The 19,544-nt window shown below is 43.7% G+C and overlaps 1 protein-coding gene across 1 annotated transcript in view; it reads left to right on the top strand.

Moving 5' to 3' along the window:
• LOC142140625 (beta-arrestin-1-like) overlaps positions 1-19,544 on the top strand; it is a 196,153-nt gene that overhangs the window by 114,223 nt on the left and 62,386 nt on the right. The window contains 1 exon segment of the mRNA XM_075198333.1: positions 8,133-8,163. Within this exon segment, the coding sequence (XP_075054434.1) occupies positions 8,133-8,163 (31 nt within the window).

Raw genomic sequence — 19,544 nt, 5'->3', positions numbered from 1 at the left:
ACGGTGGACACTATGGGGTGAATTTATCAAACTGCAGATGTGAAAAAGTAGAGATGTTGCCTATAGCAACCGATCAGATCCTAGCTGTTGTATTGTAGAATGTACTAAACAAATGATAACTAGAATCTGATTGGTTGCTATAGGCAACATCTCCACTGTTTCACATCTGCAGTTTGATAAATGCACCCCGTAGCCTGGGTACACAACTATGCAAGTATCGTGCAGATCACACAATTCACAACCATTTTGTCAGATATTGAATTAGTTTGTCTCTCCCATGTCATGTGTTATTGCACCAAAACACATCGCATTTGTTGATTCAGTTTTCTAAACTTCCTAAACATTATGATCAATGATTGCTGCACATTGCCGGATTTATTAGTTATAACAATAGCTAAAAAAACAAAAGGTTAAAAAACAAAACAAAAAAACACCCCCAGAAAAAGATCAAATATATCCCTGTTTCTCTTCCAAACCCTCTATGACCTTGTGGTATCCGTGTGCTGGGGACATCTACACGATGCATCCCATGGGTATGTTCTGCCAGAGCCGTAACTTACAATTCTAGTGCCCTGGGCGAGAAAGACAAATGCCGCCCCCCTAGCCCTCAATTTTAACTAAATTAACCTAAAATATACCTAAATTGCGCCCCCCCCCCCCTTCAGCGTTGCGCCCTGGGCGGTCCCCCCTGTCACACAGCCCAAGTTACGGCCCTGTGTTCTGGGATCGCGCCGACTAGTAACTGGGAAAATTATAGAAAAGTGTTTTTTTTGGCTTTGGTTTTTCCTCAGCTAATAGATGTAGAACACAGATCTATCTATTTCAGTGTCACCCAAGGGAACTGGAAATGACTTGGGAAAAATAATATAACATTTATTTCTGTTTAATGTGAAAGTCATTCTCAGTGAAAATCGTGACAATATGTCTGATCATAGAGGCGGCTCCTATGTTCCTCTAGGGGTTAAAGTGAGCGTTGGCACATTTGATGGTGTCTTAGCTGAGGCCGTTTGTTATTTGTAGACCTGATTTATTATTGCGCTACTGGAAGATTAAGCTGTCAGAGGGTGGTGGATCATTCAGGAAGAGGGTCTGTGAGCTGGGGGTATATTTATAGTGGTATAAGTCACCCCTCTGTAGTGTGGTTGGTTGCCTCAGCTGTCAGTTAGCTGGTACAGCCAATCACAATACAGTAGTAAAGTAGGTATGATGACCAATCAGCATGGAGACAGATGATAGAAGATGGTCTTCCTGGAAGACTGAGAAATCTGCAGCTCAGGCAGCGCAGAATAATTCATGGAGAAAGACAATATTCAGATCTCTACTCTGCATACTATTGCTGCAGAACTTAAAGGTGCACTTTCATCACTAACAGGGCAGCACGGTGGCTCAGTGGTTAGCACTTCTGCCTCACAGCACTGGGGTCATGTAGAGTAACATTATATAACCAATGTCATAACAATTGTCATAAATATTAAGGCTGCGCCTACAACGTATTTGTTTAGGAGTGTGGCTCATCGGTGCTTGTAGAAGCCACATGCTGGGTGCAGTAGTGTAGAAAGAGCGAGATCACAACAGGACGTGTTAGTTACTGAAAGATTATTAAGAGAAGGGCAGCATGGTGGCAGAGTGGTTAGTATTGCTGCCTTATAGAGCAGGGTCATGGGTATGATTATGACTAGCGCTCTGTCTATGTGGAGTTTGTATGTTCTCCCCGTGTTCGTGTAGGTCTTGCTGGTAGGTTAATGGTAGTGTTTGTGTTGGAGAAATTTAGAGTGTAAGCTCCAGTGGAGCAGCAATTGATGAGAAAGATTAAAGAATGTTGGTAAAGTAATAAGTAATATACTGGCGCTATGTAAATAAAGGTAAATAGTAATACAGCCTTCAATGAACAGTGTTAAATATTACTGGAGTGTAATACCTGCATTGTGAATGGATACATGTTGATGTGTAAAAAAACAAGGAAAAGAAAAATAAAAGTAAAAGTAAGTCACACTTATAGTACGGTGGGTTTTCCCCGCTGTCGCTCTATCCAGGAGGGTCCCTGGTCTTCTCCAAGCTCCTCCCCAATCATGACACGTGATCAGACGTTATACATATATGCAGTATACAGGTAATTGTATGTAACATACGTGTAGTGACTCTTCCCCAATTTCAGCTCAGCTCAGACCACTCCAAGGGGGTAAATGTATCAAGCTGAGATGTTGTCTATAGCAACCAATCAGATTCTAGCTGTCATTTTGTAGAATGTACTAAATAAATGATAACTAGAATCTGATTGGTTTTTCAAACCCACCAAAAAACTCTCAACTTGATACATTTATCCCCCAGAATCCATTTCTGATCCTTTAGTTTAATGGTTTCATTTTATTAACTAAAAATAGACTGAAACTGAGTGTTTAGATAATGTTTCAACTTATAAACCCAATTAAACACAAATTCATAATTATAAGTGTAGAGTACCAGTGCGTATATAATTAGTGAGGCACAATGAATATGTTTGTAGATGTAATCGGAGGACATGTAACATATTCTACCAGCGGAATAAACAATTGCAAAGTCCATTTCCAGAGAAGTGTGAAAGACTAAATGTTTGCAGAAGCTGGATATGTCTCACTGTATCCGTGGCTCAGAAGCTGGATATGTCTCACTGTATCCGTGGCTCAGAAGCTGGATATGTCTCTCTGTATCTGTAGCTCTGAAGCTAAATATGTCTCACTGTATCCGTGGCTCAGAAGCTGGATATGTCCCACTGTATCCATTGCTCAGATGCTGGATATGTCTCACTGTATCCATGGCTCAGAAGCTGGATATGTCTCACTGTATCCATGGCTCAGAAGCTGGATATGTCTCACTGTATCCGTGGCTCAGAAGCTGGATATGTCTCACTGTATCCGTGGCTCAGAAGCTGGATATGTCTCACTGTATCCATGGCTCAGAAGCTGGATATGTCTCACTGTATCCGTGGCTCAGAAGCTGGATATGTCTCACTGTATCCGTGGCTCAGAAGCTGGATATGTCTCACTGTATCCGTGGCTCAGAAGCTGGATATGTCTCACTGTATCCGTGGCTCAGAAGCTGGATATGTCTCACTGTATCCGTGGCTCAGAAGCTGGATATGTCTCTCTGTATCTGTAGCTCTGAAGCTAAATATGTCTCACTGTATCCGTGGCTCAGAAGCTGGATATGTCTCACTGTATCCATGGCTCAGAAGCTGGATATGTCTCACTGTATCCATGGCTCAGAAGCTGGATATGTCTCACTGTATCCGTGGCTCAGAAGCTGGATATGTCTCACTGTATCCATAGCTCAGAAGCTGGATATGTCTCACTGTATCCGTGGCTCAGAAGCTGGATATGTCTCACTGTATCCATGGCTCAGAAGCTGGATATGTCTCACTGTATCCATGGCTCAGAAGCTGGATATGTCTCACTGTATCCATGGCTCAGAAGCTGGATATGTCTCACTGTATCCATGGCTCAGAAGCTGGATATGTCTCACTGTATCCGTGGCTCAGAAGCTGGATATGTCTCACTGTATCCGTGGCTCAGAAGCTGGATATGTCTCACTGTATCCGTGGCTCAGAAGCTGGATATGTCTCACTGTATCCGTGGCTCAGAAGCTGGATATGTCTCACTGTATCCGTGGCTCAGAAGCTGGATATGTCTCACTGTATCCGTGGCTCAGAAGCTGGATATGTCTCACTGTATCCGTGGCTCAGAAGCTGGATATGTCTCTCTGTATCCATGGCTCAGAAGCTGGATATGTCTCTCTGTATCCATGGCTCAGAAGCTGGATATGTCTCTCTGTATCCATGGCTCAGAAGCTGGATATGTCTCACTGTATCCGTGGCTCAGAAGCTGGATATGTCTCACTGTATCCGTGGCTCAGAAGCTGGATATGTCTCACTGTATCCATGGCTCAGAAGCTGGATATGTCTCACTGTATCCGTGGCTCAGAAGCTGGATATGTCTCACTGTATCCATGGCTCAGAAGCTGGATATGTCTCACTGTATCCGTGGCTTGTCACGCTGGGTAATTACAGCTGCAAACTTTTATTTGTTCATTCTAAGAGTCTGGGTGTAATTTCCTGACCCATTGATGGTCATTTTACTGCTGCAATGTTCTAGATGTTCTAATCCTGGGGGCTCGTCCCTAGAAATAGGACAACTGTATCTTCTACTTTGGACTCCAGAGTCAGTGTGTGTTACCAGAGTGTGTGCGTTGGTAGAACATGTCTGTACATACATCTCTAGGCCATCAATCACAGGAGCTATTGCCCATGGGTGGAACTAGTTGGTGCAGGAGGTGCAGCTGCTGTTACATGGTCCAGAGGTTAGGGGGGTATGCTGTTAATTTGTATCCCCCTCCCCTATACCTTCGAGACCCCCATTCTGCTCTCAACAGAGCTTAGTAGAGGCCAATGCTCTGCTATTTTGAGAGTATGAGGCTAGTGCCGGCCTCTATCCAAATATTGCTAAGTTGTCCAACAATGGGGCGCTGTTCTGACCCTACTCTGTGGTGTTCTTATGTGTGCCCTGATGGTGACAAGACCAGCAACGTCTGACTGGCTACAGATCCTTAGTGGGTGAACCCATTGCTTCATTTTTGTGAGAGTGTCTCGGGTTGTTTCAATAGTAATAATTAATTAAACGCCTTGGGATTAATAGTATAGCAGGGATGGGATTTGTTAAGGTCTGTGCATGTCTATCGCAGTTTATCACAGCCTGTAGGGAACAAATCGCTCCCTCTCCTGGTCACCCAGATAAAGTTTTGTGGATCAGGAGATTAGCATATTAATGAGGATGATTAGCAAGTTATCCGGCCTGTCTAACATAGTAATTGTGTCCACTGCCACTACCCCTGCTCTATAACACAGAGTGTGAAGGAGATGGTGGGGAAGGGATTGAGCATTGCACAGTACGCAGTTAGTTAGGCAAATCAGGAAAGGGACATTTTTGCCACATGTTTTAACTAACTAGTAAAGTGTTTGTTAGGAACCCCTCCAGCCGGCACAACACAACCCGGAGTCTACTCTGCCAGTCAGGTGTTCACTGGAGCCCCTGGTGGTGGGGACAGACTGGGCTGCAGACTGACAGAGGGTCGTGAAGTGTGTACCGGCTGGGGAGAACCCAGGCAAGAAGAGTCAGGTCCACGCAGAGGTCAAAGGCCGGCAGCAGGTAACAGTAATGATGAACAAGCTGAGGTCAGAGGTCACAGGCAAAGTAGCAGAACGGGTAAACGAGCCAAGGATCAGGGTCACAGGAAACACAAGCGAAGTCCAATACGAAGCCAAGGGTCATACACGGGATGTCAAACGTAGATACAGGATACAGGAACTGGAACAAGCAGGTCAGCAGACTGGAGCACAGAAGCTATAACCGGCAATGAGGCAGCAGACCTCATTGCCTTAAGTACAGACACAGACCAATCAGCAGTTGAACACACTCCTGCAGGCTAATTTACTAGTATCCAGCAGGGCCAATCAGGGCTTGCCCCTGACCTACACAGTTGCAGGCTAATGCCTCTTAATAAGCCTAATCAGCCCACAGGCTGCCTGCTATGCGCATGCGCCCGGCTACCAGCACCGCCGGGACGCAGCGCTAGTGTACTAGCGTCTGGCCGTTGCCCTGGTAACGGCCGGACAGGAAGAGGAAATGACGTCCCGGTCGTCAAGGTGACGGCCGGGACGCTGGGGCGCATGAGAAGCGAGCCGCGGCTCGTGACAGTGTTACAATATCATACCTAACATACAGTGGCACAAACAGATTTACTATCCACTATACATTTTTCTCAAACATTATTACTAGTATTCTTGTATATTTATATAGCACTGTCCAGACAACCTCAGCCTCTGCCACAGTCTAATCTCCGTACCATAGACACAAACACACCCAAGGACCAATGCAGTCCTGAGACAGTTATCACACCAGTGTCGTCTTTGGACTGTGGGTGGAAACTGGAGATTGTGGAACATGAAACATGGAAACTCCACCTTGATAGTATTGTGACTGCAAGGTCATTAATGTAAGGTCTGTTCTAAAATTTCATAGAGGTATTTTTAGTTTTTTTCTATTGACACTCCTGGAAATTCTGTGATTAGAGTCCAGTATATCTTAATTGCTTTATTATATTATATTTTTTGTTGTTTCTAATAAGCTTTTAAGGTGTCATGGACTGAGGTGTGCACCTTCTGGGTTTACTCCTCTATTTCCTGCTCAAATGTGTGTCCCCATTTTTTGAAGCGAGTGTGGATTAAACGAACTTTAGCCAAACAGATCATCAGAATGGTCACAGCAGCAGGAGAGTGATCAGAGGCAATGACCTGCTCAACTGCGGGATGTTAATGAGGACTGAGCTGCATGTGACGTGCCAGTGCCACAGACTGATATTTATATAGTGGAAGGGGCAGGGTCCCCAGCAGCACAGAGTATACCAGGAGATGAGTGATATGTTAGTGAGGACAGGGCTGCATGTGACAGGGGCAGTGACATGATGTGAGGAGGGGAATGGAGGCAGCTGGAAGCCACAGACTGAGAGTTATATAGTGGAAGGAGCAGGGTCCCCAGCAGCACAGAGTATATCAGGAGATGAGTGATGTGTTACTGAGGACAGAGCAACATGTGACAGGGGCAGTGACATGATGTGAGGAGGGGAATGGAGGCAGCAGGAAGCCACAGACTGAGAGTTATATAGTGGAAGGAACAGGGTCCCCAGCAGCACAGAGTATATCAGGAGATGAGTGATGTGTTACTGAGGACAGAGCAACATGTGACAGGGGCAGTGACATGATGTGAGAAGGGGAATGGAGGCAGCAGGAAGCCACAGACTGAGAGTTATATAGTGGAAGGAGCAGGGTCCCCCGCAGCACAGAGTATATCAAGAGACGAGTGATGTGTTAGTGAGGACAGGGCTGCATGTGACGGGGCAGTGACATGATGTGAGGAGGGGAATGGAGCCAGCATGAAGCCACAGACTGAGAGTTATATAGTGGAAGGAGCAGGGTCCCCAGCAGCACAGAGTATATCAGGAGATGAGTGATGTGTTAGTGAGGACAGGGCTGCATGTGACAGGGGCAGTGACATGATGTGAGGAGGGGAATGGAGGCAGCTGGAAGCCACAGACTGAGAGTTATATAGTGGAAGGAGCAGGGTCCCCAGCAGCACAGAGTATATCAGGAGATGAGTGATATGTTAGTGAGGACAGGGCTGCATGTGACACGGGCAGTGACATGATGTGAGGAGGGGAATGGAGGCAGCTGAAAGCCACAGACTGATATTTATATAGTGGAAGGAGCAGGGTCCCCAGCAGCACAGAGTATATCAGGAGATGAGTGATGTGTTAGTGAGGACAGGGCTGCATGTGACAGGGGCAGTGACATGATGTGAGGAGAGGAATGAAGGCAGCAGGAAGCCACAGACTGATATTTATATAGTGGAAGGAGCAGGGTCCCCAGCAGCACAGAGTATATCAAGAGATGAGTGATGTGTTAGTGAGGACAGAGCTGCATGTGACAGGGGCAGTGACATGATGTGAGGAGAGGAATGAAGGCAGCAGGAAGCCACAGACTGAGAGTTATATAGTGGAAGGAGCAGGGTCTCCCAGCAGCACAGAGTATATCAGGAGATGAGTGATGTGTTAGTGAGGACAGGGCTGCATGTGACAGAGGCAGTGACATGATGTGAGGAGAGGAATGAAGGCAGCAGGAAGCCACAGACTGAGAGTTATATAGTGGAAGGAGCAGGGTCCCCAGCAGCACAGAGTAGTCTAAGAATTGTGTGACTATAAACTATGAATCTATTATGAACTCGGGTGGATTTGTAGAACACGTTATATTTGTATGGACAATGACTTATTGAAAAAATAAATAAATGTTATGTTTAATATACAGACAATTAATTGATACGGTTGAATAAGCACCAGTGGAAAGTGTTATTATATTATATGTCTGACCTATCAGTTTAACAAGCAATTAACAATGTATAATTTTACATTGATGGGCACAGACATTTCCTTCTGACTAGTAGAGGAACGTAGTGCAAGATGGGTTCTCAGTTAATTTTCTGAACTTGTTGCACAATATTAAATAATTATTTGTACAATGTTTTAATGTTTTCTTCTCTCTTTCTCTGCAGAGTATTTAAGAAAGCGAGTCCAAATGGGAAGGTGAGTGAGACATCTCATTACAAGTATGTGTGTCCCTTTATGGATCAGTAGTTGTTGTTGTCCAAATATCAGGACAATAAAGAGGGAGAATTCAGTGTTACAGTATAGAAACTATTAATAGTATCTATTAATTTTTCAAAACCACAAGCATCTTCTAATCTATTTTAAAGCAGAAATCCCATGAAAAAACAGATGTTTCTTTTATCATAAATCACTGGGGCAGCTATAAGAACATTGCTGGCATTTACCTCTTCTCTTGTTTTCTTCAGGCTGCTGTTAATGATTTATGACTACCATGGTAACCACAGTCATGTGCACATTTTGTAGTGAGCAGAGAGGCTTTGGAACACACCTCTGAGCTCTGTCGGCACTGTGACATGCTCCCTCCCTCTCTCCCATCACATGACATGCTGAGAGCTGTGAGCCTGTGTCTGTGCAGCTGATTGATTGTGTCCTTATATCTGGCAGCCATTTTTTCAGCAGTCAGACAACTTTTGATCAGGAAATAGTGATTTGTAGGCGGATAACTAAGAAAAGTGACTACCAGATGCATGCTTAAAATGTACTTGGTTTGCAATTTTAAAAAAAAAAATTCTACGTGGGATAATGCTTTAAGGTAGTCCTACTGTTAACCCATTTGCTGTCAGGGTCTGTGCAAATTGACACTACAGTGCCCATTTTCACACTCACATTGTTTTACACTACCCAAGAAACTTTTATATATTTGTTTGCAACAGATAGAATATTTTGATTTGTTGCCATAGTTTAGAAAAAAAGACATTGTAATTAATTGGCTTTATATGTTAAAAAAGAGAAAATATTTTGAATAAAAAAATCAGTATTTTATAATTCTTCTGGTTACTTTCACATAATAGATCAGACGAGGAAATGTACCCTTTATTTACTCTATGATATCTTTTGTTTACATGGATACTAAATATGTGCAATTTATTGGAGCCTTGATCTATGTTTTAGGCCGTAATAAAAATCTTAGCTGCAGAGTTTTTCGCCGGCAGTAGCCCTTTCCTGTATGGGGCACAGCAAACCATTTTCAAAATAAACTGCGCTGATGTAAGTTTTATAATCAAAACAAAAATATGACTGGGGAGTTTGACTGGGATGTACACCTGTCAAACCATAACGCAGGTGTCCTAAGGCGAGCTCAGCGAGGACAGAAACCTCCCGTAAAGCAGAAGGGCCATATCACTCCCGATGTCACTGGCCAGAGGCCTTTTCACCCTTTGATAAATCAGTCCCTAAATTCTCTACCACAAACATGGGAAGACTCTATAATGCAGCCTTCTGGTGGAAAATAACCATCTATTAAGGTTGTTACTCACCTATCTACAGTCATGGCCAAAAGTTTTGAGAATGACACAAGTATTGATTTCCACAAAGTTTGCTGCTTCAGGGTTTTCAGACCTTTTTGTCAGATGTGTTTATGATACACTGAAGTAAATTACAAGCATTTCATAAGTGTCAAAGGCTTTTATTGACAATTACATTAAGTTTATGCAAAGAGTCAATATTTGAAGTGTTGACCCTTCTTTTGAAGACCTCTGCAATTCACCCTGGCAGCTGTCAATCAACTTCTGGGCCACATATTGACTATGGCCGCCCATTCTTGTCTAATCTATGCTTGGAGTTTGTCAGAATTTGTGGGTTTTTGTTTCTCCACCCGCCTCTTGAGGATTGACCACAAGTTCTCAATGGGATTAAGGTCTGGGGAGTTTCCTGGACATGGACCCAAAATTTCGATGTTTTGATCCCCGAGCCACTTAGTTATCACTTTTGCCTTATGGCAAGGTGCTCCATCATGCTGGAGAAGGCATTGTTCCTCACCAAACTGTTCTTGGATGGTTGGGAGAAGTTGCTCTTGGAGGATGTTTGGTACCATTCTTTATTCATGGCTGTGTTCTTAGGCAAAATTGTGAGTGAGCCCACTCCCTTGGCTGAGAAGCAGCCCCACACATGGATGGCCTCAGGATGCTTTACTGTTGGCATGACACAGGACTGATGGTAGCGCTCACCTTTCCTTCTCCTGACAAGTGTTTTTCCAGATGCCCCATACAATTTGAAAGGGGATTCATCAGATAAAACGACTTTACCCCAGTCCTCAGCAGTCCAATCCCTGTACCTTTTCCAGAATATCAGTCTGTCCCTGATGTTTTTCCTGGAGAGAAGTGGCTTCTTTGCTGGTGTTCTTGACACCAGGCCATCCTCCAAAAGTCTTCACCCCACTGTGCGTGCAGATGCACTCACACCTGCCTGCTGCCATTCCTGAGCAAGCTCTGTACTGGTGGTGCCCAGATCCGGCAGCTGCATCAACTATAGGAGATGGTCCTGACACTTGCTGGACGTTCTTGGGTGCCCTGAAGCCTTCTATTGAACCTCTCTCCTTGAAGTTCTTGATAGTTGATCTAGGTGCAATCTTACTAGCAGCAATATCCTTGCCTGTGAAGCCCTTTATGTGCAAAGTAATGATGACTGCACATATTTCCTTGCAGGTAACCATTGTTAACAAAGGAAGAACAATGATTTCAAGCACCACCCTCCTTTTAAAGCTTCCAGTCTGTTATTCTAACTCAATCAGCATGACAGAGTGATCTCCAGCCTTGTCCTCCTCAACACTCTCATCTGTGTTAACGAGAGAATCACTGACCTGACGTCAGCTGGTCCATTTGTGGCAGGGCTGAAATCCAGTGCAAATGTTTTTGGGATAAAGTTCATTGTCATGGCAAAGAGGGACTTAATTGCAATTTATCTATCACTCTTTATGACATTCTGGAGTATATGCATATTGCAATCATAAAAACTGAGGCAGCAGACTTAGTGAAAAATAATATTTGTGTCATTCTCAAAACTTTTGTCCATGACTGTAATTACGTATGATAGGAGTTTGAGTAGTTAACCGTGTGGGCTCTTGTGTGAACTTCTCTCACTTATCCAATATAATAGAAGTTGGCTGGAAGAACACGGCTAATGTTATTGTGGTATGGGGCTTATTTAGTAACATGGTTCTTTGTGCACATATGTGCTGCACCCTACAGCAATGGGGGCACCGAATCCTACAACATTGGTGACACCGAATCCTACAGCAATGGGGACACCGAATCCTACAACATTGGTGACACCGAATCCTACAGCAATGGTGACAACAAATCCTACAGCAATGGTGGCAACGAATCCTACAACAATGGTGACATCGAATCCTACAGCAATGGTGACTCCGAATCCTACAGCAATGGTGACAACAAATCCTACAGCAATGGTGACTCCGAATCCTACAGCAATGGTGACAACAAATCCTACAGCAATGGTGGCAACGAATCCTACAACAATGGTGACTCCGAATCCTACAACAATGGTGACACCGAATCCTACAACAATGGTGACACGGAATCCTACAAAAATGGGGACACGGAATCATGCAGCAATGGTTACATCAAACCCTGCAGCATTGGTGACACCGAATCCTATGGCAATGGTAACACTGAATCCTACAGCAATGGTGACACCGAATCCTACAGAAATGGTGACACTGAATCATGCAGCAGTGGTTACACCAAACCCTACAGCATTGGTGACACCGAATCCTACAACAATGGGGACACCAAATCCTACAAAATTGGTGACGCTGAATCCTACAGCAATGGTGACACCGAATCCTACAGCAATGGTGACACCGAATCATGCAGCAGTGGTTACACCAAATCCTACAACATTGGTGACGCTGAATCCTACAGCAATGGTGACACCGAATCCTACAGCAATGGTGACACCGAATCATGCAGCAGTGGTTACACCAAACCCTACAGCAATGGTGTGAAGATACCAGGTTTTCTGGCCCAATTCTACCCACTTCACTCTGGCTGGCTACCAACGGATGCCTTCCTATGCCAGGGAAGCCTACCCAGTACTTTGTAAGATTCGTATAGTCACTCAGGCAAATGAAGTTATAAAGTCATACAAAACATTTTATTGTAATAAAAACAATCACTAGAATATTATAAACACACAATAAATAAATGCCAGGCAGGTTCGTCACATTATCTGTCCCTTACCCCACTAGCTTAAGGAGTTACATTCACCTGGCTGTTCTGCAGAATCCAAAGCCTATGGATCTCTCTCAGCTGCATATGTAGTCTCTGATAGAGAACCTAGTATTTCTATCCCACATACAGGAGATTGGCCACTTTCACATGCAATATGTTTCCTTTCTAGAGGGAGGGCTATTGGGTTCTCTTTTTGTAGCAATTATCCAATAATGTGCCCTGAAATGTATTCGCTTTGTACCATACATGCATACCTCCCAATGGTCCGCATTTGGGATGGACATCCCGAGTTGTGGATCACAAAAGGGGTGGTGCTCAACAGGAAAGTGGGTGGAGTTTTGTACAAATGTGCCCATTTGTGGGTGGGGTTTGGTAGGCTCAGGGGCAGGGCTTATTTTTCCCACTATCAGAATTCTATTTGTTGGGAGATATGTCTGTATATATAGTGCCTACATATTACACAGGGTTTTACAGAAAATATTTAACATTCACATCTGTCCCTGATCCAGCAGAGCTTTCCATCTATATTACACAGTACGATTCATTTCATCAGTAGCCAATTGCAAACCTCATAGAAGCACCCAGAGGAAACCCACGCAAACACGGGTAGAGCATACAAACTCCACACAGATAGGGTTCTGTTCACAATTGAAACTATGACCCCAGTGCTGTGAGACAGCAATACTGACCACTGTGCTGCCCAAAAAGAATTAGAGAAATACCCAAAGAAGGAATGATGTCAGCTGACAGTTCAACGATAGGTATCAAAATAAAATGTTTGGATTTTTATAAAAGTCATTGTGTGGGCCCCGCAGTGATATAAATCTTACCAGCAGTCAGACCGACACAGGAAGACTCGTCCGAGCAGCCAAAATGTTAGGGCACTCGTCCATTTCATGGTGATCTCTGCATGACCAATCTGTTATTCAGGACATTGCTGTATTGTGCTGTGATATAATGTATACACTCTCTAGCTATACATACTCTAATAACATGATAATAATTATATTGTATAATATTTTGTCATGTACATGGGTGGTTTATAATCTTCAGCTTTTCGTCTTTGCTTCCTTAACGTATTTTGAAGTTAAATCTTTCATGTGTTTATTTGTGACCCGCTGGATGTTTCTTGCAGGGATATAAAGACACAAAATAGTTCTCCGGCTGGAGAAAGTGGCATTTCCGAGCGCTGACTGTTGTTTCCATGGAAACTTTAGCTAAAGAGAAAATGTTTTAGTACGAAAAAGCTTTAATGAAAGAATAGCGAGTTCCTGGGGTCAAGACAATATATGTCTTAGTATGTAAGCTGGAGAGGCAGCTGAGTGCAAGAAAAACAACATTAACTGAGACAGCATTGGAATCACAGCGGCGTTCATGAGTTTACCAGGTTACATTACACTTAGGTCAATATTTCTCTTTAGTTGTCGAATCACGGGGTAGCTGTTACCAAAACTGTATTATATAATGACATGGATGATATAGGGCTGGAGCGGAGTTGGAGTGTACAGTGTACTATGGATATGGAGTTAGTGGAGTACCCCTTCGGTTTCTCTAATAGGTTTCGCTGTGAGAAGCCTGAAACGTTTGTGGTATCGCCGGGGGCGGCTGAGTAGCGCAATAAAAGTTCTGAAAACTCAACGTTGAACGCCATAAGTAAAAGTGAATAAGCCACAAGTAATGCCCAGGAAGATCTAATCTGTCAGTACTAATACCCAGCAATGTGATATGTCATACCAACAAGACCTAGTATGTTAGTGATGAGGTCCAGCAAGATCTCACATGCCAGTGACATTATTCCAAAATATAATATATTAATCATAACGCCCAGCAAGGTCAAATATACCAGTGTTACTGCCCAATAATCCCCAGCAGTAGCACAAATGCCCAGTTTCAGTAGTGTCCATTACGAGCAGTACAATAAGCTGCCCAGTGGGCTGTGACTTGATCTTATTCACATCATCGAGTGGGTTGGGGCAAATTGTCATCATGCCCTTGGCCACTTGGTGTTCATGGAAAGGGACATCCCTCTCCCCCTTACAGGCAGCTCAGTCCTCTTCCATGAGTCCAGGGGGTCTCACCCTTATCCTAGAGTCTCCTGAACATTCTGGGAGAGTAGACGACTATGGTATCACGTATCCAGGACCCTGGGAAGCTGCTGACACACTCAGCGCAGGCTGGAACCCTTCTGCCACATGAGTGTACAGATGTCCGTGGTTCATCCCACCAGTCTGGTATCAGGCTGCCGCAGGACTGTGTGAGCAGGAAACCGAATTATATAGCGATACCTAGGTGCACACTATATCACTATATCTGCAGCGATGACATAAGTCTACAGCTAATCCTGTCATTGTATATGGAGTCACCAGTAACCGTCTATGGATGCAGCGGCGCACGGAGGATTGTGGGGGGGGGGTGCGTTTCCCCCCGCTGACCCCCAAAAAAAAAAACCAACCCAGAGAGAGCTGCTGCGCATGTGCAGCAGCTCCATTTCGCCAGCGCTGTCCTATACAGCAGCCGCGGCGCTGTCTAAGAAGCGTCTGCGGCGGTGCTGTATACAATACAGCACCGCCGCGGACACTTCTTTGACAGCGCCGCGGCTGCTGTATAGGACAGTGGCCACTTAGTTAGCGCAGGGGGGGGGGGGGTTTCTAGAGACTCAGAAACCCCCCCCTGCGTGCGCCACTGGGATGGGTATAACTGACAGGAGTGTGGGAAGACAGCCTCAGCTAATAGTCTGCTAATAGTTATATACTAAACCCACGGTGGCTCAGTAGTTAGCACTTCTGCCTCACAGCGCTGGGGTCATGAGTTCAATTCCTGACCATGGTCTTATCTGTGTGGAGTTTGTATGTTCTCCCTGTGTTTGCATGGGTTTCCTCCGGGTGCTCCGGTTTCCTCCCACACGCCAAAAACATACTGGTAGGTTAATTGGTTGCTATCAAAATTGACCCTAGTCTCTGTCTGTTTGTCTGTGTGTGTGTTAGGGGATTTAGGCTGTAAGCCCCAATGAGACAGGGACTGATGTGAATGAGTTCTCTGTACAGCGCTGCGGAATTAATGGCGCTATATAAATAAATGGGGATGATGATGTTGATAAATCTTCTGGGTAATAGTTCGTTACACCCTCATTAAACAGTCCCAGTGACATACAGCATAACACACTGCTCCTGCCATAATAAGGGATAAAATCAGCCTTCTCCTGTCTCTCTGAAATATAATCCACCGTATTTACAGTTCTTGTTACAATCACCATCTCGGGGTGGTGATTACAGATTTAAATAATTTTAAAATGCTTTATTTGAATAAACCATGTTCATGTATGAAGGTTTTTAATTATCTTTTACATTTCTTAAATACATGTTATCTAATTTTAGTTGTTTGAACTAAGTGGAGCTGAGAGGATGACTCCAGGGAACCTGTACGTTAACCCTTCCTGCTCCTTGATATAGAGCAGTTTAGTTTGTAAGACAAACACTTTCCTTTGTATCCCTCTAACTGTCTCTTCCTCTTCGCTCCTTCCTCGGAGGTAGCTGAAATGAGAACAAAACAAGAGAGTTTCCTGCACAATATCCCACATGTGGTGTGTGATCAGCTCCGCTGTTTCCTATATCTGTCTGATCAGCTGCCGCTATCTGATGCTGTGCTAGAGAGAGATAGCGGAAATGTTCCAGGCAGCGGTTTATAATAATACATTATGTAAGACTGATTCATGGCTTTCATAGGGACTTGTATTAAATGTGTCTTCAAGGGAACCTGACCTGTACCATACTGTACAGAGAAACACACACACACACACACACACACACACACACACACACACACACACACACTGTGTATACATACATACATACATACATACATACATGTATATACACACATACATGCATACATGTGTATACATACAAACATGTATATACATACATACATGTATATAATATACATACATACATGTATATACATACATATATACATACATGTGTATACATACAAACAAACATGTATATACATACATACATACATACATTTATATACATACATGCATACATACATATACATACATACATACATACATGTATATACATACATGTATATACCCACATAGATACATACATGTATATGCATACATACATACATACATACATGTATATCTATCCATACATACATACATACATACATACATACATACATACATGTATATCTATCCATACATACATACATGTATATGCATACATACATACATACATACATACATGCATACATACATACATGTATATGCATACATACATACATACATACATACATACATACATACATACATGTATATACATACTGTTATGGAAATTAGATGAAAGGTAGGAGTTGCCTGGTGAGTGACAAGTGTTTAGTACATACTTGCTGACTCTCTCATCAAACATGACCAACACATTGAGGGGCTGCTTCAGCTTCGGATGTAAATTCACTTGTGTGCCGTATCCTGCATAATACAGCTCTACAAAAGCTCAGAAACGGACCTTGCGCCAATGAACCCAATTCATGTCTGAACGCAAATTACACTTATGACGTGAAGGGCGGAACGGGCGAGGGAGGAGACGGTTGAACGTCGGCAATGTACAGTAAGGGCAAGCGCGGATGGGGGCGGCTCACGTCCTGGGTTTCTCTTAAGTATGTTTTGTAGCAGTATCATTTGCACTAGAGTCAGGCAGATGTAAGAGCCAACTGATAGTGATGACTGACATCTCATAGACTTTGTATTAAAAACTACACATGTGTATCCACTAGCTAGCACAGAACATGTGTAAGATGTGCAGGTAAGATAGACTATAAAAATATATTTTATATACAGTACACATGAAGAACATCCTGATTTGTGGCAGCACGGTGGCTCAGTGGTTATCACTTCTGCCTCACAGCACTGGGGTCATGAGTTTGATTCCCGATCATGGCCTCATCTGTGTAGAGTTTGTATGTTCTCCCCATGTTCCCGTGGTTTTCTTCCAGGTCATCTGGTTTCCTCTCACACTCCAAACAGATACTAGTAGATTCATTGGCTACTATCAAATTGACCTTAGTCTTCACTGTGAAACAACAAGGATGGTTTTGGTGTATCAAGCTCACAGGTTAAACATACAAGTACTTTACTTGTCAGCATCAAAGTATCTGAAAATACCAAACACCTGCCCCCACTTAGGGCACTTCCTCACCCCTCGTTAACCAATGGGCAGTTACTGAGGCTCTGTCTGGCACAGTCCAGTCTCCTGGAATAGACCGTGAAGTAAAATAAAATAAAACATCAGGTCTCCATATATTTGGTCTGGAACAAAAGGGGACAAGTAAGTAGATGTCAATATACACAGTAGCAATGTTAGGTGGCCGAGCAGTCCGTGGGACTGATAAGTTCACGTATCACAATGATTCAAAGACAATGGGCCTGAGTCATTAAGGCAAAAAAGGAGTAAATGTTCTCTGGAACAAACCATGTTTCAATACAAGGGGTGCAAAATAGTTATTTATTTTGCACATAAGTTAAATACTGGCTGTTTTTTCATCTAACACACAAATACTTAATAACTTTATTATTACACTGAAATTTAATATTGATATAGGACATGCCCTACCCCAGCTATAAATCTGTCCCCACATTTTAAATTTACCTCCCCCTCCGTTGCAACATGGTTTTGCCCAGGTGCAAATGGTACTCCTTTTTTATGCTTTACTCTCCTTAATGACTCAGGCCCAATATGTTTATACAAGTTCAGGGAAAATATATCAACATCAACATTCAAACTCTAGGTAGATATCGCTAGCCCCAGTTCTTGTGTTAAGATTCCGTAACACAGCTGTTATGGAGTTCACTCCTGACCAGTTCCCATCTTTCAGTGTTGATGGTTCAGCCATAAGGCATGCAGCATAGTCACGCTTTCTGGGCATCTTCCATGTTTGGATAATCTTGATTGTGTGATTCTCCACAGCTTAGATCTCCTCTCTATCCCAGGTTTTCCTTCGCACTTCTTTACAACCTGAACAGAAGTAGAACTATTCATTACCACTCAATGAAATGCAGAGAATGCAAAGTGCTTTTGCATAACAAAACTGTGGAAGCCTTGGCTGGGCACTGGTCCTATATTGCTGGGTCTCTTCTGACATGGAAGTGTTGACTGAACGCTTGACCACTTGTCCCTCTGGCACAGGGGATTGCTCCTCATCCAACCTGTCACTGCGTAGCTGGAATGGTGCTAAAAATAAACAGATATGTAAATGAATGAGGTAAGAGTCAAAACCATACATCAGGCACAAGAATTACAACTTACCGTCCGGATCAATGTCCATCTCGTCCAAATTCTTGACTTCGAATTCAGCCAGTCTGCCACTCTCGAGTGCCATTAAAAGTTTGCTGATCTTGGCAAGTTGGAGGCACTTAATGGGAGGCGGTAATACTGCCGGTGCACCCTGATGTTGTGCCCAAGGGAGTATGCCAACTGATCCAGTTCTGTGTCATTTAGATTGAGGACCTTTGAATAAGTGGCAAAGTGCTTTCGAAACTTTGTGGATGATAACGTGTGGGGATGTTGGTCCCACACTCTTGGGCAAACAGGCGTATGCAGTTGCAGCCTCTGAAATGTGACAAGGCAGCTGGTCTGGCAAACATGTAGACATTTTGGGTCGCACACTCCACATTGTTCAAGCTTCTCTGTGAGAGGTTCCATTGCACTTTACATGGCTGGTGTCAGCAGGATGGGGACTTTTCTTCCTCCTTTTCCCCAGATTTCAATCCACGTGAATTGCCGGCAGAGCATCCTCTCAACCTCGGAAAGCTCTAGGGCCACATCTTTATGGAGATCTAAAGTATCTCTTGAGGAGAAGGAAGTCAGCAACATTTTGGATACTTGCCTTTCCCTTCTTTGATTGGACAAGTTTACCTGTGCCAGGATGACTTTTGCAAGCAGTGCCCAGTGGTTAATCGTAGGCTCGGTGGATAGACCTCTTGCTGCTTCTCATCGAGGTACAAGTGCATCTTTTTCACATCTTTCGTGAAAGGAAAGAGCTGAGGCATGTTCCATTTGGACTCCTTAAGAGTTTTTAAGGCAGCTGATGATCGCACAGAGAATGGACTTTGCCAGGTGTGGGCTTGTTGCCCTCTTGGTTTAGCTTCCATTTCTTCATGTGTTGCCATAGGTATTTTCTTGTTTTGCTGCACAGTGCATGAAGCCTTCAGCATCTATCTCTTTGGAAGTTTGCACGGGACCAGAATGCCGCATCCTGTCCTCATCACCTCTGCAATGAGTACAAAGTTGCCCCTATTGTGAAGATGTGCCAATTGCATGCACC

The sequence above is a fragment of the Mixophyes fleayi genome, chromosome 2 (genome assembly GCF_038048845.1).
Source record: "Mixophyes fleayi isolate aMixFle1 chromosome 2, aMixFle1.hap1, whole genome shotgun sequence".
In the NCBI taxonomy this organism is placed as follows: domain Eukaryota; kingdom Metazoa; phylum Chordata; class Amphibia; order Anura; family Limnodynastidae; genus Mixophyes; species Mixophyes fleayi.
This window is presented reverse-complemented; position numbering and strand designations above follow the sequence as displayed.